The sequence below is a fragment of the Anopheles arabiensis genome, chromosome 2, assembly GCF_016920715.1.
Source record: "Anopheles arabiensis isolate DONGOLA chromosome 2, AaraD3, whole genome shotgun sequence".
NCBI lineage: Eukaryota > Metazoa > Arthropoda > Insecta > Diptera > Culicidae > Anopheles > Anopheles arabiensis.
The window spans coordinates 5,472,648-5,500,563 of record NC_053517.1 but is presented as its reverse complement, the minus strand read 5'-3'; the positions used below and the strand labels follow the sequence as shown (position 1 = coordinate 5,500,563).

Sequence of the window (27,916 nt, the reverse complement as noted above, 5' to 3'; positions counted from 1 at the left end):
GAACGGGATTGCCATATTAATACAAGCGTCCATAAAGCATAATTTATGTCACAAAATGTCATCGTTTTTCTCCACGGGATTGCCCGTTGGCTATGAATTATTACTAAATCGCAATCGCATCGTTGCTCCGCTCGCTCTCGCTCCATGCTGCACGCGCACAGACACACACGATACGGATCTGGTGCTTGCCGGGCGAGTCGGCGAGACCGTGCCAGAATCAGCCAAGATCAGCGAAATGTCTTAGCGTCCCTGCTTCCCCTTCATAGGTTGAACCCTTTTTGCTCCGTTCGCAGGTCAAAATCCCTTTCTTCTCTACATTTCTCCAGCACACGAGAAGCGGCAGATTGTTTGGCAGATGATTTAAGTTTGCGCTCTCCACATCTTGCACTTACCGCTACCCTGCTTTCCTTGAGATCCAACCGCATGGCCAGTGCCTCGCGCATAAACACGTCCGGATAGTGGCTGGCGGAGAAGGCTCGCTCGAGCTCCTCGAGCTGCCACGAGTTGAAGTTGGTTCGCGACCGTCGCCGCTTCGATGCGCTGCTTTCGTCGTCCCCGTCGGCGGCTGATCCTGCAACGAAGAAAGAGAGAGAATAATGCTTAGTATTACTAAATTTCTAAAACAACGAGTTAAATATGGAAGAAAAAAAAACTTTAATTTGTTATAGCAAATTATCGATCTCTAATAAGGGAATTAAGGAGGGGAGGCCGTTTTTAAAATGAAGCTTCTTCATGGTCGTCCTAACAGCCCGTTAGCCTGCCTGAATCAATGTGACGAATCGATAAAGCTGCTCACAATTGGACACACACGATTACAGCCACGGCCGCCCCGGCCCAGTCGCACAATTTTCCCATCAACGTGGTTTTCCATCAACGGGAAGGGAGGGTTTTTTCACCTGAAACAGCGACCGGCCGCTGTTGTCGCTAATGTGTATGAGTCGACAGAAAATTGGCCAAACCCGGGTGGTGACCAATTAGCAACGGCACAGGGACAGAATGCGAACGGGGCAGCGCAATGTTGTTGTATTAAATGGTTGTTGTTGCCTTTTTTCGCGAGATAATAAACTTTAACTCGATCTAGTTGAGAAGGGGACGGTTTTTTTGTGTGGTTGCTGCCGTTGTCCCGTTCACAGCACCTAAAGATCTCACGGCATCTCCGAATCGTTCCGAAGAGTGGAAAATTAATTGTTACTTTGCCGATGGAAAAGCAACGAGCTATTGCAGCGAGAAAAACCGGGAACCAAAGCAAACAAACAATTATCATTCACACTCTCTCTATCTCTAGCTTGTTCGGTTCATCAACCCGTTGAAAAGACGTTTGAAAAAAAAAGAAGAAAAACATTTCACGCAACACTTGTCACAAAATCAACTTTCATTCAGTTTTCGTTAATCTTTTTCTCACTCGCAGGCCGAAGAAAAGCGGCGCTCTTATCTTTGGGTTGGAGAGGAAATCGCAACGAGATTGCTTAATGCGCTTGTCACCCTGTGTCCCCGAGAGGGCTTATCATCATCGCACTGACTTATGGTCCCGCTCTGTCTCTCTCTCACACACACACACACACGGAGCGCCTTGTCACGGTAATGAGCTAAGCTTGATAATGATAATCATCCTTTTGCCCGGGCGAACGGTGTCTGGTCTCGGGGCGTTTGGGTTGGGTCGATAGTTTAAGCTCGTTCTCAAAATAAAGCAAAACCATTTCACCAGAGAGAGCAACCAATGTACCAATAAATTACCAACTGTCAGAGTAGCGTGTTTGAGAGGTTAAAAAATACAAACAAACAGCTACACACTGGAAGGCACTTAGAAATAGTGACCGACAAGAAAAAAGACTTTACACAACATCCCTCAAATCGACAGCTCGACGATTCGGACAAACAAGCGAAGGCTGTAGCGATAATGTCGCCCGGGGATGAAATCAGTCGATGGCATAAATTCGGCCATAGACACAACACAACACTGGAATGGAATTGGTAGCTCCCAACCGAAGTGAAGAAGTGGTGGAACAAGATGTACGTACATCGAAAATGAACGCGTAATGAGCCCGAATCGCTGAGCCGTGGAGCGCGCGCCGAGTCGGAATCATTGGATCGTACAGAGCAAACGCGCGCACACAAGCACAACACGAAATCGCCCAAGCCCCGCACGGCATTGCACACTTATCGTGTAATTGGAAGCGACTAGTTAGTAAATTATCACTTATTTATTAATTACTATTATCGTCACGCCACATGTTACGTTCCCGGGGCGTGTGCGCGTACAGTGCACACAGTGTAGGGCGAGCCGTTCATCATTATCGTCATCCCACCCGATCGATCGTTGGCAAAATGGATCATCATTAGCGATCGATTGGACCAACTATCGAGATCACGCGGGACAGTTGGTTTTGCCCTACATTGACCTGTAATTTTGCATCCACCACCCTTGTTTAGCAACATTGTAACGTTCGGTATGAGCGATCGGTGGATTAGGAAAGATTATTAGCGTTGCTCACGCTCACATTCTATCGAGCGCTAGTGATTAATTGGTGCAGTTTTGTGCCAACACACCGATTGGCTTAGAATGGTTTCCGCTTTTCCCGCCATCACGGACAGGGTAACGCTCATCGCCCAAAAGCCTCACTAAAGCCATCCCATCCATTACGAAAGCAAACAAAGTTGCGTGCGGCAGTTGCACGCACGGGGCCGGGCGGATGTAACACACGAAAGCATGGCCCGAAAAAATACATACAAAAAACGGCCCCCTAAAACCGCGCCACCTAATGTCAAATTGTCACTTGTGCAGCGTACCATAAATCAAACAATTACAGGTGTTAATCAAATGTCGTACTGGGCTGTGGCTGTGGCTGTGGCTTGTGGCGTCGGAGTGATAATTTTCCCCGGCAGCATGGTTCGTGTCATGGTCGCGTAAGCGTATGAGCTGTTGTTTATTTATGAACCATTAAGGCATAGATAACGTGCCGGTGGTGTGGCGACGGTTGTTAGAAGCTGTATAAAAATGGACGTATTAGAGAGAAAAAAACGCTGTTTGTAAATAGTCATTTTTACATGTGTGCATTCTACTAAACAACGTTCCAATTATTTCATCGCGGGGTTGATTGAAAACCAAAGGAACCAAAGGAAAAAAAAGCTCCAATAATGATGATGAAGAAATTAATTCCAAGGTTCGGTCGACGATGGCAAGATTGATGATTTAATTAGCCTTTGCCGCAAATTGCTTCATTTCAATCGCTAGCAAACCTGATCGCGCACACACAGCAGATCCTTGCGTTGGTTCCTTTCCAAAAGCAGGTTGAGCAAAAAACAAAAAAACCTCAAAATCGATTCGCTACGGATCGGGTCGAAATTATCTAACCTTCGTCCTTTCGGACAAGGAAAAAAAGCGTTACCCACACAAAACATAATAACACATAATGATAGCCAAAACCCAGTGGTGTTATTAGCGAGCGATACAACCGACCAGTCTAGCTTAAATTAAATTTTCTCTATCGATGATTTAATATCTCGACCCGGGGACCGAGGAATGCCCGGAAGCTTGGGACAGAACAGAGCAGAAACGCTTGGGTATCCTGCTGCGATCGTTCGATCCTCTGGGCGGATAGGATATGCCTTTGCGATCCCTGCCGATCGGAAGTTCTCATCCCTGTCAAACACCGCTGACGTCTTCTGGGGGGCGTTCCGGCTAAATTGGACAGGATCAGGCAGGTTGAAAAGGCAAACGCAACCTTGCAAGGTGGAATACATCCACACACACACACATACACTTATCCATTGGCGGTTTAATTGTTTCGTGCTTTCGTATGATCGTCCGACGGGACCTTGCACTATTTACTTTGACGAAACAATCGCTCTTCTTCGCTGACATCCATTGGAACGTCTTAATCTCAAGCCTCCCCACACATCAGCATTAATGACTTAAAGTGGCAGATTCTCGGGCGTTTGTGCGTTCCCTGTGCGTGACTAACGTCGTTTGGAGGCGAATTCAATTTGCCATTTTTCCCCCCGTGCTTGCCAAGCTCGTCAGGCAGGCGGCAGCAAATCAATTTCCCTACCGAACCGGTTCATTTGCATCACATTCGGCGAAGTGAAAGATCACGCAGACCAACAACAACAAAAAGTCCTCGTCAAGGTATCTCGTGCTCGGGTTTTCGGCGAAGGAGGTGCAAGAGGGACGGCACAACACCTTGGCACGGCATACACAGTGGCACACTGAATGCGCATGCAAAGGCGCATCATAATTCCAGGCTCGTCGCCGTCGCAAATTGATGCCCTAGCCCAGCTGCTGGCTGGTTTAACACGGGGACGGCACCAAAAACCCAAGGGTCGGCGTGGCACTCGGCAAAAGGTATTAATTTTCCTCAATGCTTGAAGACTAAATTGTTCGGCTGAAGAGCGGGAAACGTGTGTGGAAGCAACAGTGAGCCGACTAAAACAACAGAGCTGAGCCAATTTCGGTGGCAGTGCAGCACGGTGGTGGAAGGCTTGCAGAAGTGCGGAAGTGCACCAACGCGAGGCCATAAATTTAAACTGCCTCAAATTAAATTCAATTTTTATAATGACTTCATTTATTCCAACTTTTTCTGCCCCGATCTGCACTGGCGTGTACTGGTGATTGAAGCGATTGAAGATGTTTGAAGGACGTCAGCGATGTCTTCCTTCCCAGCCTGGGCAAAGGGAAAATGATCGGTATAATGATAAAGATGCGATGAAGCGATCTGCCTCTCTCATCACCCAGCCGGGTCGTCCGAAGAAAAAGAAAAAAAACGGTGATGTCGATCGATTGCCCCGAGGGCTGTTAGCATAAGCGCAGTGCATAGGACGCGATCGCAACGCAAGGGACGAATCTTTGTTATTTATCGATTCGTTCGCTTCTTGATTGAGTATTTTGGAATTTTTACTTTTAATAATCGAAAGCTTGAAATGTTTAAACCACAGTCTGCGGGTGCAAAAATGTGGCGGAATTGAAATGCTGTCGGAGAGGGGGCCTAATCGGAGACGCACAGCGTTGCGCAACTGTTGCGCACAGAACCTTTCCTTGCAGCATCCATTATCATTATGAATACAATCAACCTTAAGCGACTGTGTGTTCTAAAGATTGGCGCTCTTACCGAGGGCCCAATGATGGGCCCAAGGGGGGCAGGGGGGTTGTTGGGTGCAGTTGGATGTTATTAATATTTTTTCGCCCCTCATCCTTCGCCCGACATCGCTGCCTACACATAATTGTAGTTATTATGCATTATTTTTACAATGTTCGGACGTTCGGCCTTTTTTTTGTATACACAGTGTTGAGCAAAACAGTTCCTGTCGCACGCTGGCAAAACACCGAACACAATTTGAAGGCATTGTTCGGTCGCTTCCTCATTCAAGTCCGGAATCAATTTAACAACGACCAAGGACAGCCAAGCAAAACCACTTGAGCCACACTGTTGATGTCTGTGTGTGTGTGTGTGTTTGAGCCACTTAGTGCCACGGAAACGATCGGTTCCATTTTGTGAGCCATCCGGCCATCCGCTCGCGAGCAATTTGTGTCCGCGTTTACCACCATCCACCTTTTTGCCACCAATCCACCAACGGCGGAGCGCGCCTTAATGGTGTGGTACGTTTCGCGCTTGCGCGCCCCTATTCCTTGCTTATTGAAATAATGCGCCCCAAACCGCGACCTGCGGGCCGCGAGAGATGGGGCCGATTTTTATCGATCCAAATTGGACGCAAACTGAAAACTAATAAATGTTAATGGTTGCGCCTTGCTACCTTCACCTCCGCAGGACAGTTTGCGTTCCCGGCGCTGATTACCTGGCGAGGTAGTGGAGGCTGTGGCAATCAATGCGAGAGAGAAAGGGAGCGTGATTTTCCACGATGCACACAGGTCACAAGTAATCGACAAGCTACACTTACCACAGGTACGCCGATCAAACGGGACGATGTTTTTGGGTGGGTTAAATTGATCCCTCGGTGCCGTGGTGCCTCTAAAAAACCGCGAGTGATGAATGAAATAATTGAAAGAGATGACCGGTTTTCTCCGGTGCTGCTGCCGCCTGCCTGCTCGACCGTTCTGCTAACTGTTTTTGAATGGGCCGGCCATCACCATCAAACCAAGAGCCTCGGCACGTTATTCAATCGCCAACCGAGACTGCGAACCGACCGAAAAGGGATCGAACTCCGGCCGAAACCGATTCGCTACGTAAACAACGTCGCCGCCAAAAAGCCCACACCAAAACGATCATCTCGATACGATCATGATCATGTACCCGATGATGGCGAGCACATTTATCGTAATAGCAAAATGACTCAATTGCTGCGCAGAAGATGAGATACAGATAGGCGAGAGGCGAGAGGCTGCAATTGATTCGAAAGTATGGGGGACCGAACCGCAAGGGTCCTTTCTCTTGATGATGATCGGCATGCAACAAGTTAACCACTGCCTGGGCGGGTTAAGTATAGGGTTAGTGCTTGCGGGATGTGAAACAATAAGCGTAAATAAATAACACACTTCACTAGCAAAAAAAAAAAACAAGGACACATCACAGAACCACGGTGAAACACGCAAAAGGTGGACTTGACTCTGTTCCAAAGTGTGTAAAAGAGAGAAACAGATCGCGCGCCTACTTTGACGATCAACACTTCATTTGAGGTAGCGGACGGATCGCGAACCAGAACCGCGAAAATTGCTGTCATTCCGTGACGGACTCTGGCAGGGATGGATTTAATTATTGGTCCCGGTGCGTTGGCCCCTGCTAATGTCAGCACCATTTTGTTGATCAAAATCGAATAAAGCAACAGCACATGCACACATGTTTACACGGCTAATTGATTGCGTATGCGATCTCTTACTCACTTTCACCCATTTATGGGCAAGCTTGCGACAAGTCGGGTGAGTTTTATTTGGCAAATTAAATTTAAACACATCCCTTGCCATGCTCGGTATCGAAATCGAATAAAAAGCAACTGCCACTAAAAATCGAATGCGGAGCTGTTAAGGCTCAAAGCGGAGCAACACCGGGCTCAGGCAGTAAGCAAAATTGATCATTCATCATGCATTTATCGGTTGGTTGGCTGTTAACTTTCCCGCGAAGGAAACAGAGCGGTTCGAAAGAGAATGTGCTGGTACAAATTGAGATATTGAACCAGAAATTGAGATCGATTGTGTGCGGTCAAGCTTCGACGCCGCAAAGAGGCAAAAGGGCGAGAAAGTAGCTCCTGCCGATCGGCTGTAAATATCTTGGGCGAATTGGTGGTTCCCCCCTCACACATGCACACACACCTTTTAGCCTTTTCTTTTTGGGTCAGCGATCCACTTACATTATGGTCAATCAATTGCAGGCATTAAGGTGCATGAAATGATTTTTAATCATTCACGGGAAGGCGTCCCAAAACGGAACCGCGGTTAAAGGAGCGATACAGTGAAAGGTGTGCTTCATGCTGCAGCTGCCCTTGTTCGATTTCCGAACGGGTATTGTACCGGGAGGAGAGTCATTGCAATCAAATCATTCACTACTTGAGAGGGCAGTTGGAGGTTATCATTTCGCGCAAACTTGATCCGTCCCGCAGTGGAAATTGTCCCGAAGAAGAAACAAAAACAACACAAAAACGACCTCCAAATGCCTTCCCTATCTGCGCCGTAATTCATTCCCGTAATTGAAATTCCATTCCCCAATTTCCGCTTCCCACTGTTTGGATGGTTGGGTGGGGGTGCAAAAATCAAATCAAAACTAAATCACGCCCTTATCAGTGCAGCAAAAATTAAGAATTATTACACCACGTGTCCCAATGTGCGGGCCTGACAAGTTTGCCCGTTTCTGCTCGGCTCTGCTTGTTTGCGTTTCAGTTTTGATTGCAATTGAAAATACGCGATAAGAGGAACGAGTCCTGGCACTGTGCGAGAGCCATCGCATTACCGCATCCGGACGATGGCAATGGCTACCAACCGGAAAAGCAAGACAAAACAACAAAAAAACACAGGAAAGAGATCATGCACTCTGCTCTGTGAATGTCTGTATTTGGCAAAAAAAAACGGAGCATAACCGAAATGGTTTTGTACAACTTCAGGCACTCTCCTCCCAGTCCTTTTGCTAGCATTCGCCCAAACTCTATTACCTACTACTGTACAAGGGCTGATAATTTATAGCGAAAATCGCTCTCGACCGCTCGCTACTTTTGCACGACTTGCTGGGTGCAAAAGCTTGCTGTTTGCACGATTTGCAGACTGTGTCGTTGAACGGACATAGAACTCTCCACCTCCCCCTTCCGCCCCAGTGCCAGTCTCCCGTCCCAAAAACCGTTTGTTAATAAATCAAAATCACAATAACACAGTGCGCGCACGCTGATTATGCTTTCCAATTTGGCTCCACGCTTGTGCATCCGGATTTTTATTTGAAAAGTTTTTGTTTTTTCTGTTGTTTGAATTATCTGTGTGTGTGTGTGTGGGTTTGGGCGGGTGGAGCCCATTGGCAACATGCGCCATAAATCATCTAGCCATGCTGCTGCTGCCATGCTAACTAACGGCGACATCGAAGACGTGCGAGCGTGAGCGAGAGAAAGAGAGAGCAAATGTGTGTGTGTGTTTTTTGTTCTTTTCTTTTTTTGCTGTGTGCAATCGCTATTTCCAGCCTGCTTCGTTGCACGCAGAGTAAATTGAAAAATTATCAATTATTTTTCGACCCACTGCTTGCCATGCACTGCTGCCCGCTCGTGGCTCCTTGCCTGCGCTCTGCGGCAACTGAACCAGGACATCTCGCACCGCTCGTGTAAGCAACCCGTAAAGTCCGCTCTGGAACCGTTTTTGTTCGAACGAGAAGGGAAGGAAGCCCCGGCCCGGCTAATCTAAAACGCGACGCGCAGATAGATAGTGGCCGTGCGACACGCTCGCACTTGTTGGTTGCCCCCATTGGTTGCCCTTTGGTGTGCCCCCCTTTGGTTTGCAACCCTGGGACGCCTGTGTCTGGTGCCTGCCCGGGGAAAGTTTGCCTAAACAGACACACGAAACAAGCACAAATAAGAGGCAAAAGTGAAAACGAACAAATGACCTCCTCACTTCTCGCGCTCGGCCCGACGACCACCGTGGACGTTTTGGTTTAGAATTTTTTGTGGTTGTTGTTGTCACTGTTTGCTCCCCCCATTTTTGTTGTTGTTGGACCTTGTCTTATCAACCCCCGGCCCGAGGCGAGGCGAGCTACAGCATGTTCAGGGGTTTTGGTTATCGCGTCAGCTAATTTGTGGAATTATTTAGATGCCATTAGCTCCACTCCAGGACGGAATCGGGGAAGGGTGTTTTGAGGTGATGGTGATGGCAATCATAAGGCATCTAATTTACCAGCACCGTCACCGGGCTGGACTGCGCGTAATCTTGCGTCGTTTGTATGAAACTGAAAACAGAACGCTTTGCATAATTATGTGTGAGCGATAATTGTTCGAAAAATGAATTGGCAATTGCAGTAATGTGGCTGTGGATTCGTTCAAGGTTACGCTTGAAAGTGCACCTAGAAGACGGCCATCCATTTGCTGTGGCATTAAATTAGAAGCGCTGATTTATCCCGGAGTCCGTTCCTTATCGGCTCGAACGCATCGACGACAGGCGAATTGCGGCCACAGATTTTCCACGTCCCGGGCACGTGTCCATCGTTGCTTCCGTCTAGGGGATCTACGCTACGCTACGACAAACGACTTTGTACTTCGGGTAAATCCGCGAACCGTGGTGTAAATCCTTCCAATTTGCGACGCCCGTGCGAATGGTGCATAAATCATGGCCGTTGCCCCAGTGCAATGGGCGGAGGAACGGACGAATTTAAAAAGTTTTGAAGGTTTGTTTTTGCTATCCAGGATTCTTTCCTTGGCATCGTTTTCATCCAACAACGCTTTCGATAATGCACATGATTGTTACACTTTTTGCTGACAAATTTTCAAGCAAAAAACAACCAGCTGTTGGTGCTAACTGCTCAAACCTCCCCAGCGTCAAGTTGCACCGTCACCGTCCGGGGCCGTGTGTTATAGTGTAAGTGTATCAAATTGATATAAATATTTGCACAAAGAAAGTGGAAAATTAAGTCCTCGGTCACGTGCCAGCACCCGCCGATGGGGAGGGTGTCCGATGTACGGTGTGCGCTGTCTATGCACGCCTATGCGCCTTTTAGCAGCAGCAGCAGCAGCAGCCAGAGAGCTGTGAAGAAGCCACGTGTCCACTTCCCCTTCATTCCCGCGGGGTGATAAAAGGTCGACGATGGCCCTTTTTGTTGCTGTTGTTCCGCTGATGTTGTTGTTACGAGTAAAAAGGGGAAGTCGAAGATCGGTACCGTATGGATAGGATTAGTTCCTCCCGAGAGGGGTGTGTGTGTGTGTGGTGTGGCAGTGAAGGTGCGCTGCACGCGACCTGAGAAAAGCGAGTGCTTCCGGCATCCGCTGTGTCACCCCTTCCCCGTGGTTCGATGTGAGCCAATTTCCGATAAGCGATTAACAACAATCCCTCGTCCCAGGAAAGGTCGTTCGGGTCTTTTTTTCATATTTATGCGGTATGCGGTGGGCAATTCGCGATTTGTCTCATTTTACTGCCGACTGCGTGATGCGTTTGATAATTTTACGGGATAAAGGCATTAAAAGTAAATAAATTTACTCCGCAACCGTGAAAAACGCGTAAGGGAAGAAGGGAAATGCTTGGGAAACGTGTGAGTGTGTGTGTTTTGGGTTTGTTGTGCTGTGTTGTGTAAGGTTTATTTCTGGTTTTTTGGTATTGTGTGTGTGTTGTTACGGATGACGCGTAACACCCACCAGCCTGCTTCCTGAGAACGTTACGCTTGTGGTTAGAGGCTGATGCTGATGATGCTTGGATTCAGGGGGCCGTGGTGAGCTAATCCCTCGATTCCTTTTCGCCTACTTACGGTAGCGATTGGGAGGGTAATTACATCAGTACAAACCGAATTTGTTTTCCCACTTGGTCACCGGGATCCGAGGTTTGACTTCTTCGTTGCGGGAAACTGTCAAGATCTCGGCGATAGAAGGCGCATGCAGGAGAGGAGGGACCGTTTGCCAATGGCTTTTGGGAATTCAGGTTGTGATTGCGGTGCGGAGCGTTTCAGGGCGTAACATGATCACGCGATCGTTTGATCATCAAAGACACACACTGACACACCGACAGCACATTAGTCTTGTTGAGCGTGGCAGGGATTTGTGTTATCTTGTCATTCGTCCCGTGCAGAAGCGGTTGTAAGTGGGAGCATCAAATGCAATCTTTTCCATCCTGGTGTCTGGTGGGAATTGGAGGAGGTCTTTCAGAGCGATAGAAGTTGTCATATCTTGAAAGGATTACATAGGGATATTAGGCAGGATTATTGGCTCCTTTGAGGTTTGGGATGTACAGGGAAGCGTGGGAATAAACATGCTGCTTTCAATGAACTTCTCATCAAATTTAACACACAATATTTTGATAAGCGTTCGAAGATGCTCATCCATCAACTTTGTCATATAAAGTGATACGTTTGAAAATTAACTAATTGTGCACTGAACTTACGGACTATTGTCTAGTTTTATTTCCTGTGATGTTCATGTTCTCCAACTTTCCAATACACTTTCCAACCCCCAACATCACGTTCATGTTTGCTCCTCACCACCCCACCAAAGCAAGAGACATATCACGCTCACATCAAAATGTAACTATTTTATCTAGCAAATGGCTGTAACCTTTCGATGCTATCAGGCTCGCGTGTGAGCTCACCCGGTGGGTTTAATTGCGTGTGTTTGTGCTCTCTCAAATTTGCCTCTTCTTGAAGCATGTCATATCGCTTGTTTAACGACCACCTTCTTCTTCAACCAGACCCGCCATTTACTCGCGTGCGGGTGTGCGCGTCTTCCTTTAAAGGCGTGCGATTACTTTAAACTCAAATTAGAATAATCACCTTCCAGGGTTGGTGCGCTGTTGTGGTGGGTGAAAGGGGTGGAATTACATTCGACATTACATGTGTTTCGCCTGCTCTCATTGTGCGCTCGGTGGTGAGGGGGTGGTACATAAAACGGTAACTCCGCCACGGGTACCACGGCGCGCTTGTGCGCGTTTCCACCCCGGGAGAGACCAATTATCGTAAAACGACTAATTAAGAGACAGGACGCGGGAATGGTTTTGAAGCTTAAAGTAAAAACCATTTACCTTGCCCATTCGCGTACTCCCCAAGGGCCATGGGGAGGGATACCAAGCGTTAGATTACATTTCGCTGCACCTTCACACACACACACACACACACACACACACAGCTCGGTTCTAATCGAATCAGATAAAACCAAGTGAATTAAATTAAACTTCAACCCACTGGAACATGGAAGAATGAAATGGAAAAACACACAGACACACACACACAGACACAATGAGCATCATTGGTGTAGGTGGAAAGCTTTCGGTGAATGTTCAACCTCAACGGAATTGTTTCCTTTTCGCCGTGGTACAAAGATGGTGTGCTTTTTCGTTGTTCATTAGTCGCATATGTTGCTTTATGAAACGGTGCGCGTAGAAGAGTAAAACATAATTTCTTCCCACGCACAGACACACACACACAAATACCGGAAATTATTATTGAAAGTCGGAAACAAAGGAACCTAATTATTTAAGCTATTTAAAGCTCATCCTGCTCGCGACCCTCTACGCTTATTCCAAGCGATCCTTCAGGGCAGACAGGATTGTGTAAAATAATAAAACGAATATAAAACGCACACAAAATGCTGGTGGAAAGGATGGGGGCTTTTCCTGGACGTCTCGCAAATGTAACGTACATTGCCACAAAATAGAGCTGCGCACTGCTGTTTCATTGAGTGGCCAACCTAATTAAATCCTTCCACTAACGCTTCGTTCCAACGGCACAGGCCGCTTTTCTTCACCTTGTCGGCCGCTAGTTTACCAATTTTGCACACACACACACACATGCAGACACATTGTAAAAGGACAGAAAGCTGCAAGCACCACTATCCGCCTGTTTCACTACCGCAGAGTTTCACGGGGAGGGCGCGCCTTATCGATCGGATCGGATCTACCCGGCGACTCTCCACACCTTCCAATTAACGTTTAAAGTTATTAAAAGAAAATTGCCAAAGATGGCAGCCTTGCCCATGGCAGCGTGTGCAGCAAGCCGGAAGATAAGCTAATTAATTGCAAAATATTCATAGCTTTACGAGTGTGTATGTATGTGTGTCGTCTGGCAGCAGAGCGCTCTCTGCTGGGTGCATAGAGAGGTTGAGCAGTGCTACGCAGTGAAGCCTCCGTTTTGCACTGCGCTAGAGGCGAATGTATGTGTGTGTGTGTGGTTTAGTACATGGGTAGTGTTATTTATAGTGAGACGAGATTGTTTTATTAAAACCAAAGGTGGTAAAGCTTGGTGCGACAAGGTGCGATTTCTTATCAGCAATAATGGTTGTGTTATTATTTCTGCCGATTGATTTTTCCTACAGTAATAGGTTATTATTAATTTTACACTGGTCAATCAGTTCGGTGACTGGTTTATGTGTTTGTGTGTGTAATGCAAAAAATGAAATGCAGATTCGTGGAGTGAAGTTTAAGACACCGTATGATGCTTCAGCGAAACAGTACACTAACAAAAACCTCGACTTCAAAGCTTTCGGAACCAACAGCAACGATACACAGGGAGTGAGCTGTTGTCCTTCGCTTGCTTTGATTGTTGAACGGTTGTAGAAGCAATGTGTGTACATCGTGTATTAAGCATCGCTTTCTACCTTGAACAAACGACGATCGGTCCTCTTTCACCTTCTCTCTTGCTTCACTGGACTGACCACATCCACAACAATTATGGAACCATTTTCGAGCACACATTGTTAATGCGATGAAACACACCAGATAGAGCAAACGCTGCACTGCGCCGCGCTAAAGAGAAAATGAAGCTGTTTCGGCCATCATTATGGTTCAGTTTTATTTTTTTTGTGTGTGCTGGTTTCAACATTCAACAACAGCCCAACTAACAAAGCAAAGCATCATCAACTGCAAATAAATAAGATAAAAATGGAAAGGAAGGCAAGTGCGGCAGAGCGAGGGAGCTTGGGTGCCCCAGCACCGGTGCCCATGTGCACATTTTAATTTAATTTTCCGAATAAGTTAATTAATTTAATCAATTTGTTATCTGAAACGTTCATAAATAACAGGGCTCTATTATCGGTAGGGCCGACGCAGTCGCCACCGCCGCCGCCGCCGTCGCTTGCCAACTGCTGTTGCTGCGGGTTCGGTGGATGGAACATTGGCGAAATGGCGAGCTTTCCGAACATCATCAGCATCAGCATCATAATACTACTAGCAACAATAATGCCCTTATGCTGCCCGGGACACAATAGAGAGCTCGGCGCTCGGTTTATTAATGTTGCGCACCGGTTTTTGTGTGTCCGATGTTCAAAGGGGGGAGAGAGTGTGCATGGTGCCTTTTTTGCAAGCATGTTTTATCCGTTTTGTTTTATAATTTTTCACCACCGCTTCGGTTGCGCCGGTAATGTGCTGAATGCATTATAATTGTGTTGAAAAGCGTAAAGGTGGAGGAAAAATTAAAAATAACCTCTTCACTCATGATGGTGGAAGGTGGAGAAAACGGTGTACATAATTGTAGTTGGCTTTGTACTTCATTTTTCATATTTTACTCTGCCTCTTTTGGGGCCTTTTTTTGCCTCTCTATTGTTTGGCTAAGGGAGAGGGTAGAATGTATATTTTCGAAAGAGAAAAAAACCCACTCAACAACACACTTTTGGAGTGGTAAAAGTGTTTAAACAATGTGCAATTGATTGTTTAATAACCGTTGATTGTTTGAAATATTTCATCGTCAAAATTCATATAAAACATACTATTAAACGTGGCTATCATGGAAAAATGGTGAACGCATTTTCTTCGTTTTCCATTAAACGTTCATTGTATGCATTCAATTTTCTCTCACGATATGCAAACATTACGTTTGGTGGAAATAATTATCCTAATTTAACGCAGCACTCGCAGTGGTAGTAAAAATTAAGATCACTATTTCCACGATCGTTTATGGAGCGGAAACTGCTTCAAAGTTGTAATTGTAATTACACTCCCAAATTGTTCATTGTTCTGCTCGAAATGGAGAACGTCGTTTTCCACGCTAATAGTAAATCCTGCGCAGTGCATCTATCTCCAATCTTTCTCGATTTCCATAATATGATCGTTTCCATTCGCACCTCATAAAAGTGATGAAAATGTAGCAAGTGTACAATTTCATGACTAGAAAAGGCTGCCGTGCTTTTTTCTTTCGCTTATCCGCACCCTTTATCGTCGATAACGCGCTGCTTTAAAGCGTCCCAAAAGTGTAGCGTAGGTTTTCCCAGCCGCCTGCAAAACAATGCGGAACGTCAACCGCGGGCCCAACCGTCCAAACCGGCATTAGTCCGAAAATAAATGAACTTTTGACAACCGTCAACTGCCCTGGCAAGCGTGGAAAATGAGTCCGACCAATTGTACTGAATAAAACACTACCTTTGGTCCAGTTTCCGAGCTCCGAAGGGGGTGGGGAGGAGGGGAGGAGGCGAAGGTAACCCGTGGTGCCCGACACCCGGCCACGGCCAGTGAAAGGTGGCATGCCATAAAATTCCAATTTCGTTGCAGTCCGGGCATATTTATTCGAGATCATTATCCCTGCTGTCCCCAAATGGGCCAGCGCCCGGGGGAAAAAAGCTGGGATGGGAACAAGCTGGCAGAACAACACCAACGGGGGTGGGGGGTTAGGGACATTTTATTGCCCCGCAGCCAAATGGTGGTAAATGTTCCCGTGAGCTAAATCGATCGCTAATCGATTGACCACATGTCGCAGGCGGCAAACGAAGCGGGGGGCGGTTGAGGTTCACAAATTTACTCCCACCACCGGGCATCGAGGAAATAGGGCGCACTGGGAGGAACGATGGAGGATTTAGTTTCCATAAGTGATCGATAAAAATGAACATTTGTCGAAACGCAAGTGGACAGCACTACATTTCCCCACGTCACGGAAAATGCACTAGAAACTACAGCCAGATGAAAGATTAGAAGCAACCAATGGGGAAAGGGGAGCGAGAAGCAGACATTAGAGCTTCATATTTTCGGTGAATAATGTGGTGAATAATTGATTGTAGCCTCATCATTAGTGAATGTGTTAATTGTATTTCGCTCCGAAAACACGCACCGAGCACGCAATCGAAACGCCCAAAAGCACGCACACGCAAGAGGTGGCATAAATTTTCCAACAGCATTTCCATAAAAAGGCAATTAAATAGAGAACATAAAATGGCGCTTAGAACAGTCAGTGTGTGTGTGTGTGTGTGTGTTTATTACGGAGAAAAACAATTTGTGGTTATTCGGCGTTTATCGATTATTTCTATTAAGAGAACACGTCAGCAGCAAAACACTCACAAACACTTGCGTCTTGGAGAGCGTGCTGCGTACAACATTGGACGGTTTGCAGTAGCAAAACCTGAAACCTTCTAGTTCAATGTATCCATTTCATTCAATATTGGCATTCCCCACACATCCTTCCCCTTTGCCTGAAGCGCAATCTGGAGAAATTGTTTAGCAAAAAGCATACGCAGAGTACCATTTTGCGCAACGAGAACTCTCTGGAGTGTTTATAAAATAATCGGTCTGGGTCTCTCGGTATGTCGATTCTGGGCATCCAAACTCCACCTCCAATTCTTGCTCTTTTTGGTCTGTGTGTTAGATGTTCGAAAGAGACAGAGAGAGAAATGAAGAGAGAGATGAGAAAGGGATCTTATGCGCAGCATCAAAAGATTTGCTCGATTTTAGTGTAGTTTCTTCGGAGATATGTGATCCAAACATGAAACAAACACATCGACAGGCTAGGCATACACAACAGTACATCGTGTCTGGCTGGTTTGGAGGAAAAATCGATATTGATCATTGCGATAAAGAAATGGCTTTAAGATTCGCACCATGCTTCTTGTCAGATTTCAATGCTTTCAGACAGGGATGCTTTCCTTTTAGCTTCTAAAGTACTTAAAATTTACTTCAAATATTCCATTTTTGCTTTCTAAAACTGCCTCTGTCATTCTTTTCTTCCACTCCATCACAAAAACCATTTTCAGGCGATTTTCTTCTTGGTCGCAGCATTTCATCGCGCGTGTAAAACATCGCACTAGAAGAAAGCGGCATGTTTCTTCAACACCGCGGTGCAGGAGCGGTGCGATGTATTGCTACCACACTTCACAACATTCCATCCCCAACCCCTCCCAAAAACGCTCTCGCCCAAACAAAACGCTCATCTCGTTAGAGCCGTTCGCCGTTCGACGAGATCACACCAACACTAACGCAGCATGCGGGCTACATAAAGATTAACCCCCTTGTTTAGTGTGGGGTTGGAAGGGATATGACTGTGAAGAAAGGAGTTGCTCACCGTTGTTGCTGATGTCGATGTTCTGCCTTCTCTTTCTGTAACTCGCGCTCTTTCTCTCAGCGAAGCGAGAAGCAACCGTCCACTTCACGCATGTGCCTTTTCTTCCAACGCAACATCTCACCCCCTTATTTTTCCTCTCAACAAATTTTCCACCGTTCTCTCTCGCTCTCTCTCTCGCTCTCTCTCTCTCTCGCACACAAGCGCCCAGCACAGCAAGCGATGAAATAGCGCAATAATAATTTCCCACAATGGCGACCAGCCCGTCGAAAGGGAGCGACTGTTTTTCCATCCCTCTTCAGCGCACACACGCGCGCGCTCTACGCAAGCACCACAACGGGGGCAAACGGTTCGCAGTCGCGCTTATGCTGTTGGGCTGCTTATGTTTTATGCTCTCTGCTGTTTTGCTTCGGCCCGCTTCGGGAGGGGCGTGTCGCATTATCACGCCTTTAAAAACAATTTCAACGCAAGCACCGTCGTCGAGGAGAGTGTGATGTTTTTGTGTTGTTTTTTTTTACACTTTTCAGTGTAATGTTTTGCTCTTTTGCTTGCTTGCTTGCGACGGTACCACCTCAACCTCATTTTATGCACCGAGAGTGTTGTAATTGGCCGTCGATCTGCCGCAAATATGTTGCTAATAAATAGTGTGCCCCCCGCCACCTCTCGGGGCAGTATGCTCGCTCTGCTCGCTTTTGTTGCCCTTGCCGCTTGTAGTTTTTGTTTTTTTTTTCCTTCAAACCCGGACCCAGGGCTTCGGAATGCCAAGCCTCGTCGACATCGATCATTTTGAGGATATATTATTTAGCAAAGATTTACGGTAGAAGGAGCGTGCGGCTCCAGAGCGGGGGTTCAGTTTTCCTTTCGGCGTTCGGATTTATGAGCCCGACTCGATCGTCAATCGGAAGTTAATAAATTTATGCCTCCAATGCGATGCGCACTCGGCGTGAATTGTGGTTCGCCTGCATTAGGACACAGCCTTGTCGATTGGTTGTGCCCCGGTCAGCGGTTGATCGAATCTTAGCGCCTAAATTTATACCACTAATCGGGCTGGGATGGGAGAGCATCCTTGCCCTGGCACGGCGTGTATCGAACGGCGGAGCTTCGAGTGATTTATTCTAAGCAATTTACGACGACGACGATGCCGACGACGCATTTTCGCATGCGGCTTTTGCGTGCCTGCAATAAGCGTACCTTCATGAACATTCGGGCAGGGAATCTTTATTAGCGGGTTGGGTCAATCGATGGCCAAATTTTGGTCGGTTAAGAGCGGTCAAGCGGGGGGGCAGTGGCACAACGGGGTAGCCGAACAGCGTTTATCATGCATACGATAAATTGTGCAAACTGTGTGTAGCAAATCGGGCCCACCGATTGCCGTGCCGTCGTGGTGAACGCATTCACAATTCATGGTAGATCATGGTGCGACCCCGTGTGCCCTGGCCATTGCCGATGACCGATGAAAAACGACACCACAGGAAAATTGGATGTCGCAGCTGTCACAAGGTGCAGGTGCAAAGTTACGACAACCACGGTCCCCGATACAGTTGGCTGGGAAATGTATTGCTTATGCGAGAAGAATAGAGATCTGCGTAAATTGTCTGCGTGGTCAATTTTCGACACCAAGCTTGTCGCTCGTTGGGGGGTCTGTTTTGCAATATTTAACAAATTTTCAACATTTTAACAAGTTTGATTTAAATTCGTTCAATATACTTTAGTTCACCTCCCTCAAATAAACACTCCATCTATAAGAGATTCGAAGTAAACTTCCCTAAAAAAAAAGAACAACGAGCTACAAATGGTACCGATTGCGAACGATTTATCAGCACCACCGAAACGGAACGCGCTGCAGTGTCCCTCTGGAGCAATTTGCTGAATCTTCACGCATCTCCCAGAACCTCCCCAAAAGCGTTCGATGTTTAGCAGGAAGGATTAATCGATAAACACTTGTCACGACAATGACAAACGATCCAAAACACGAACTCCTCGTGCGCGCATGTTTTACGCGCGGGCGAAGCGTCCCATTTAGTGCACACGCATTTGCACGGCAGTGAAAACACCTGCACACGATATACACTTACGTACGTTACTTTTATAGAGCATTGGCAAAAAAAGGTTCATTTCTTGTTTTGTTGCCTGACCTCTCGTTAAGTAGTCCGCAGAGTAGCGTGCTGTGAAGTTTGCTTACGGTGGCGCGTTGTGTGCATATCGGTTTGATTTAATCAGAAGCGAAAACTATAATAACACCACCAATGCTGCAGCCTGTTTGCAACTTTGCATGTATGCCTATACGGTGCGCCAAGCGGCAGGAACTTTAACCAGAGACCAGTACGACAAGTCTCTTATGAAAACAGATGTGTGAATTATAGCGCACGGATGGCGATACTCCGAGGACATTCCGAGGATATGCCCGCCGGTGCCCGACACGAACTCTGCTGGGACGCATAAATCAACGGAGGAAACGGGTGCTGCATGAATGCAACGACAGGAAGGGGGAAAATCCTGTCCAACCCTTACAAATGCAGCGGTACACGTACGACAAGGCAAAAGTCAAACCCGAAGCATAGGGATGAGCATAACAAAGCGTCTCATTGTCGTTTTTTGGGTGGAAGGGATTCCGTGACTGCGTGAAACAGGGAAGGACTCGGCTCGGTACAGGTGCTCCTAGGGTGGAAGCGGTGTTTTAATAAACTACAAAATTAAATAAATTCAACATTAAATGCTTTTTGGTGCTTCGTTTTATAAACAACTCTCCCATTTTAGTCAATTAATTTTCAATTAATACCACAACTTCACGGTGAAAATGCTTCAGAATTATTTACAGAAAGAGAGTGTGCACTGGTTTTAACACCATTCTTTCGCTCACTTTCCCATCGAATGCAGTGCTTGTAGTTAATTATTTGCCGCGAAGCAACCGGGTGCCTTTGCGCCAGTGCTACCGTGTGTCTGCGTGATTGCGTGCCGTCGGTCACGCGGTGATTGAAAAAAGAAATATGTGAACAAAATAATTACTATAAAAACACAAACACCGATTCGACCGACCTGGACCTGGCGCCCGTTCGTGTGCGTGGGCCGTTTCTGTGTCGCACGTTCGATCGATCGCACCGGACCGGACGGACGGACGGACGGACTGGGGTCACGTCCCTACAATCCTCCCCATTCCCCCATCTACACAGCTTGGCTAATAATTGCTGCCATTTATTACTGCCATCTCCCCGCGCGGAAAAACCCCTTCGCAAAGGGAGCACGGAATAGGGAAAAACAAGGCTGTGTGTATGCGTGCCAAAAAGAGCCAAAAAGAGTCTACCAGGACAGGAGGGTAACAAAAGGGGTGGTGTACAAGATGTACGGGCGAGTTCCGGGTGCGATTCGGGCTTTGGTTAATTAAAATGTAAATGTTTAACCTCAGGCACTGAAGAGCTCGGGTGTTGTTGTTTTTCTTTTTGTCGCTTTCCGCGTACGTGTATACTTGTGTGTGTGGGTTTGGTTTGGTTTACAAACAGAAGGAGAGGAATAAGAACGGGGGCCGCTTATGCTAATAATGAAGGGAAAGGATTGTAAATATAACGCCTCATTCCAAGCTTGTCCTATTTTCCGACTCATTGAAAACGAACAGCTTGAGGAATAGAGTTCGTTTGTGGTGGAAATGTGTGCTTCAGTTTTAATTAATAGCACCAACACATATTGTCCAAATGTATTTCAAACACTCCAACCAGGAGCTCACAAAAACACGATACAATATTGTATTTTATAAAGTTTGTTCATCGCACTTCCCCGGGAGCGGGAATACACACGTCGGAACTTTGTCAACTCTCAGAGCGGTGTGTGGCAAAGTTTTTCAAGCGGAAAGCCGCAAACTTGTCCTGTCAGTTTATTCCTCTGCATCGCCTTACTTGGCCGAGTACAGTCACGTACTCGCACACACACAAGTCGAGTTATAGACAAACTGAACAGACTGCCAAAGACTCATTCCTCCCCAAAGGTATGGAGCATAAAGAGACACACACTCGAGACTGCTGAAGAAATTGCTCAACACAAAAACCTTTCCCAGTCGCACCTGGGAAAAGAAGTACACTCCACGAGAGATTGCGCATCGAAACAATCATCTCCGTACGCGGCACTAAGGCGTGACTACAAAGAGGTCCAACAACACGAGCAAAGATCCATCGCAATACGAAGTTCGAGGAGAATGTACATCGTTTGCCGTCCGTTGGCTGAACGGAACATGGATCGGAGCTGCTCCTAAGAAGTCCATAAAGTTTTGGACCAATGTTGTCCCTGGACCATATTGGATCGGCGAGTGTGTGTGTGTGTGTGTGTGTGTGTGTGTGTGTGGGGGCAACTTTGTCGCAGCCGTTCACACTTAAAGCCGTTTTGTTGGCAGTGCGTGAATAAAGTAATCGGTCTTCAAGTTGTTGTCGGTTAGGCAGTCGCGTAATTATTGTACCGATCGAAGCGACGGCAAGGGTGGAAATGGAATTTTGCAACCTTTTGAGGCTGAAAGGAGAGAGCCCTTTAGCTGCTCTATTTTATGCTCTATCTTTGTGGCGGCACACGGCACTAACATTGTTGCTAATTGGCAACTGCCGACAATGTGCAAATACCGATCGGGCATTGCAGAGCGAAAGATCAACGCTTCCGTGGGCATGAATCGATTCTCCTTTGAAGGTATTGTTCCTGATAATGAGATGTTACTAATGTGCACAGTCAACAAACGCGGGACCAGGTGGGAAATATTCCACTCACAAACGCTGTCGTTGTCGGTGTCCAAACGTTTGATGATAAATGGGAGTTTAGTATGGCACGATTGGAATGGTTTTCTTTTTTTATGGCAACAACATCGAACAACATCGAACAAAATCTCCCAAAAGTGGTTTGCAGCATTAAAGGAGAAGCGAAACACACACAAAAAACGAAGACTCCAAGGTGTCGGTAAGAATTAATCAAGTCGTAAGCGTTAGCGGTACTAAATTAACTCGCCCCGAAGAAAAACGGAAAAACGAAACCGACCCAATCCGCGGTAACGGCCCAGCGCACTGCCCAGCGGGAGATTCTCGCCCCGAGCAGGCAGGGAGGGAGAGAGATTAAACCGAACAACGAACACAAAAAAACCCATCTTCCACCGCTGCCGATGCTTTTCGTGATCGTGTGGTCACGGCACGAAACAACAAAGCGCTGTTGGTGCGCCTTTTCAAATACGCATGGGATAGACATGGCAGTGGCTACGGTGGGAAGAGCGGCGGCGGCACGAGAAAAGAAGAAATAAAATAATTGATTTAAACCTAATGAACAACTTAATAATAATTATCATTTCAGCTCGGAATTATGGACGGGAAAAGCGTAAACATGAACAGACGAACGGACCGACGGGTGCGCAGCTTCAAAACGCGATGCGGAGAGAGCCCCACGCAGCCAGCCCATCCAGCGGGGTTGAGGGGATTGTGTCTTGTTCCACTCTTGCGCATCTTATTAGCCTGCGATGGGCTTACGGAAAAGAAGTCAAAAGCCCCAAAAAAACCTCCCCACTTGTGGAGAAAACAAAATTTCCGTCCACAAAATAGTCACCCCCCGAAGCGCGCGCGCGAAAGGCAAACGACGTGCTTTGCGTGATGAGAGGAAACGATCATCCTCGGGAATGGGTGGAAGATCATGATCACGACGTGCCATTGTTGATGGCAGCCCTCCGGTTGGCTCTCCGGTAACAACGACCACGCCGCTTGAGGACGCTTTTGCTTGTCGCTTCTTTGCTTAACATATTGCCTGTTTTATGATTAACTGTCAGAAGGTAGACATTTATAACAGCACCAAATGATAGTTTTAGGAGTTGATGTATTCCTTGCCATGTATGCTGGTTGCGTGTGTGTGAGTGTGTTTTGATGTTTCACTATTGTTGCCGCTGCTGCTGCTTGAGAGCCGCCGGTTCGACAAGACGGGGATCGGTTAACACAGGTTAACAATAAGCGAAACAAATGAGGAAGCAGACAGGGAACGAACGAGAGCCGCGTTTTATGAGAAAATGGCCACGGGAGAGGAAAGACCTGGTGACGGGTGGTGCCCAGTAAGGCAGTTAATAAACATCTTCATGCTCTTTTAAGGAGAAGAACGATGATAATCACACCCGAACTGTGGTGAGTGAGTGAGTGAGTGAGAAGACAGGCCTCACCCGCCGCTGGTCCACACTCTTTCTCGCGAGCGCGTGTATGATCCGGATTGAACGAAATTATGTTTCGGTATTTTAATCTTATTGATCGTTACTGGCCAACCAAAGGGAGCGACTGGGGGGGGGGGGGCGAGTGAATGGCGAATGCCGCGATATCTTCGACAGCCTGCGTCCGATGCTGTGGACGCTTCACGGGAGCTGCGGGGCGTCGGGAAAACGGGAAAAGATGTGAATTTATGAGAAACTCACCAATAATTAACTCTCTGCCTGCCTGCCGAACCATCGACGGGGGAATGCGTTAAAGTGAAAACACCCGCAGAACGGAAGAAAGAGCAAGAAGGAATGCAACCAAACGCAACAAAGAAGGGCGCTCGATCGAAAACGGATTTGTTACATCTTATTATGGAGGATTGTGTTCGCAAAAAAAAGACACAAAAAGAGAGAGAGAGAGAGTGAGGGAGATAAGCCGCATTGCCGCGGGATACACACAAGGCACAGACACAGGCCCGGGTTTTTTTATAATCTAATTTTAAGCATCGCTATTATCGCGCCTTTTCTGCCCTCTGCCCGGCATGCCCACACTGTGGACGAATATGGTAAAATGATGATTAAGACATTAAGAGGTAAGCCATTGTCAATGATCTGCCCGGTAACCCGGTGCGCCGTGTGGCAACACCGCCAAAATGGAATGCATCAGATCAATAAGCCGCGGCCAATAAACGGGCGATCGTGCTCGTGGTGCTGGTGCTGGTGCTGGTGGGTGTATTATGGAGCTCAGCAGAAAAGTGCACGCGATGGTGGAGATCAAACGTGACGACGTGGTATGAAAGCGCGAGCACCATATTATCCTTTAAATCCTCCCCCGATCTCGTTCGTTCGTTCGTTCGTTCGTTCGTCGTGCTTAATCCCGTGACGATACTTCATCCTCTTGCTTCGCTTCTTTCGTCGGCGGAACAACAAGCTCGATCGTGTGGATTGGATCGATTTTCAAACTAGCGCTCGTTTCAACGGCAAACAATCAATCTGCCTGCCTTATGAATCGCCGTTTTATTATGGCGTGTGTGTTTCATCATCATCATCATCACCGTCGTCGTCGTCGGCGTGGGTACGTTGTTGAGTGCTGATTGAGGTTAATTTTTATGAAATACTGATTGTTTTTCTGCACGATCCTGCCCCCCTTCTCCTGCCATCATCAATTAGTGCGGTCCATTATTATGGGTTTCGGTAATCGATCATTTACGCTTCGGCTAAGCTCATTGTTTTAAATGTACCAGTTTAAAAAGTGTTCGGAAAGTGTAATAAAATTAACGAGAAAACATTTCATAAATCATGGACTAACTTTAGAATAAACCAACTGGGAGGTGAGAAAGGAACCGAGGAAAAGGAAACACAAAACACACCGACTAACAAGCGACTCAAAGTGGACGGACTTAAAAACTTATTAAGCACAAAAAAACAGAAATCCTATAAGCTCATCTCATTCAACTAACTCCAACAGACTAAAAGAGCAAAAGAAGAGAGAGAAACAAAAAACACACACAAAACTCAAGAAAACAATCGAGAAAGCATGACGCGAAACAAGCAAACACATTTAAAAGGTAAAATATATGTATAGTATAGGAGGAACAACAGTTAAACAGCAACAACAACAGCAACAAAAAAGCACAACCCATCAACACAACAAGCAAAACAAAAGAGGCCGAGCAGCAACAAAAAATAATATAAGAGAAAAAAAAGGGCAACAAAACAAACCGCCCGAACAAAGCCGAAAGAATGAAAGAAGCGCAGCGAATCCCACAACTTCAGGTTGAAAATAATTCATTTGCCGACTATTCAATTACAAAACGTGTAAATAAAGACATTTTCTCACTTCCAATTTTATGCAGCTTTCGTGAAATGTTGCTTCGTGTGTTTCGTGTGTCCAACGCCCTTCCTTCCCCCTTCTTTTGACTCCTCGCTTCCTCGACTCCGCTTTTCGCATTCGATTATAAACGACGTGTCCATCGTCCTCCTCCTCCTGCTGCACGTCGATGGCTGGCTGGCCAAGGAATGGAAGGAAGCTTGAAAGTTAGCCCAACCTTCCCCTTCCCTCCCCTTTGTGTGTTGGCAGTAAAGGTGGGGGAAAGCGATCGCTTCTTAAAGCTCGCGGCAGTTACCCTTCGTGGCAGTCTCCCAACAAGCAAAAGGAAACTGACGCAACACACAGGGCCGCGCGGCCAAAAGCTGCGCGCTGTTTGTTGGTGCGCGCCGCAAAAGAGCCGAGAGCCGCATGATGGCATAATAATAATCGTAACGGCGTGACGGAGCAACCACGGAGCACTGGAAGTGGCCGGGGGTGGAGCACGGAGGGGAGTGACTTTTGGGGTTGCCTCTTTTATTTTGTCCGCCCGTTCGGTGAAGGAATATGGGGTAGTTATGCCTTTTTCGCTTGTGTGTGTGTGCGTTGGTGCCTGTTGTCCGCCAAGAGGGGAAATTGGTGGGGAAAATGGAAGGGGGAAGGGAAGGGTAGGCTTGTAAAAATGCCAACAAACACAACGACTAAATTTTATGCCTTTTGCTTTCCTTTTCTGCTCCACTCCTGTGCTGCAGTCGCTCTGTATTGCTTTCCTGCCTCTTTCTCGCCTACAGTCGAGCAAAGTTTTTCCCCTGATTGTTTCGCGCGTTGGATCCTTCGAGCAGCCGTGAAACAAGTGCTGCCGGTGCTGCTGCTCCTTTGGCAGGCCGCGTTTTTTTTGTGCGGGGGAAAAAGCCGTCGGGAATGAAGTCGTTTTCGGCCGACGTTTGGTTGAAATTAATGAAGCTCCCCAGCGTTGACGAGCTTCAGGATACGCACCCGAGGAGTGGGTGGGGAGCAGGCAGGCCGAATCCGAAAGCAAGATGGTGATATCCAAGAAGGCACAGCATGGAAAGGTGTTCCAGGCAAAAGGCAGCAGCAGCCAAAGGGCTAACCATGCACGCCCCCTTCCGACACACGCTGGCAAGGATTGCTTTGATCGCGAAGCTCCGGTTCGAGCGATAAGAATGCAGCCAGCGCAAAGCGGTAAAGCGGAAAAGTTTCAACTCTCAGTGAAAAGCGGAAGCGAAATTTCAACAAAAATTTAATGAAAAGTTTACTCACTGCTCTATTTTGTGCGGAGTTTGTTTAATTAATTTCTGCACTCGCCCCGGGGGCGCCATTCCGGGGCGACCAATTTTGACTCATTCATTTTCACAAGCACCGAGGTCGATTTGTACAAATGAGCAGTAATTGAAATTAGTCGCGTGATCTGAACAGCGGGCACAGTCGACACACACATAAGGAGACGAAAAAACGACTCAAACACCACGCTGTTCATTAGGCCCTTTTTAAGTTTTGCAGACACTGGCCCTCCGCCCTATTGCACCCCGTAGTGTTGTCGCACCTACCGACAAATTGATCGCCTTTAGCAGCCTTCGTACTTTCTGTACAGTGGAAACCCTTGGGGGAGGGAGGAGGGCGTCTCCTCTTCCTCCCCGGCTTCTGGGCCCCCCAAACCGAAAACCTCCCTTGTCAGAGTCACAGTCGGCACGAAAGCTTATAATTGATGCCCAAACATGAGCGCGAGAGCCCTCGTAGCCGATGTATTATGGAGCCCTGTGTGTGTGTGACTGTGTGCTGCAAAACAGTTGGAAGGAACCAGTTTCAGTCAGCAAAAGCCGACCGCGCCGACACGCCGACTGGCAGACTGGAAACTCCAAACGCATCCCAAAACGCAGCGCACGGCGGACGGTGTTGCGAATGCGCAGGCCCGAGATGCGCAAAACACTCGCAACCCTCGCAACCCTCCTTCCCTGGGGGCAATAAATTGTGAAGAGATAATAAGAACGAACGTTAAAAGGATAGTAAAACCGAAAATTGAAAACAGCAGAAATAATTTCAAGATAATTTACCGCTCGACCGGACCGGACGGGCGGCTTGACTGGCCTCGGGGGCGGGGTTGGTGGTTCCTGGTGGAGTGGTTTGAGCGACTTCTTTCTTTGCTGGAATAACGAGTGTGACTGCGAGTGTCGCGAATGGGCCGGGGGTCGCACAAATCTGTTACACAAAGCTCAGCTCAGCAGTGGTTTACTTTAAACGCTTCCTTTCGGCGTCCTTAAACGGCCCCAAACAACGGGCGTGTGTTGTCCGTGCTCGTACAATAACAACAAGCGCTTAAGCTCATTAGGTGTGCCAAATTACTGTGCCATCAGCTGTGTTGGACTACAGAGACAAAAAACGCATACACAAAAAGACGGGAAGGATCTGTTTCTCCCGCCAGTGACGCTCTACACAACATGGCTGCGGTCCTTGCGGTACGGAGTGGAGCGAGAAACGGCAACTTTTCTCCAAAGCCGTCGGGGGAAATTAACATTCAAAAAAGCAAGGCCAACTACACGCGGGCGCGGA

The 27,916-nt window shown here is 47.2% G+C and overlaps 1 protein-coding gene across 5 annotated transcripts in view; it reads right to left on the bottom strand.

The window, feature by feature from the left end:
• LOC120896487 (homeobox protein unc-4) overlaps window positions 1-27,916 on the bottom strand; it is a 61,508-nt gene that overhangs the window by 18,837 nt on the left and 14,755 nt on the right. For all 5 annotated transcript variants that reach the window (XM_040300650.1, XM_040300651.1, XM_040300647.1 and 2 more), the window contains exon 3: window positions 393-571. In XM_040300650.1, coding sequence (XP_040156584.1) covers window positions 393-571 — 179 coding nt within the window. The remainder of the gene's footprint in view (window positions 1-392; window positions 572-27,916) is intronic.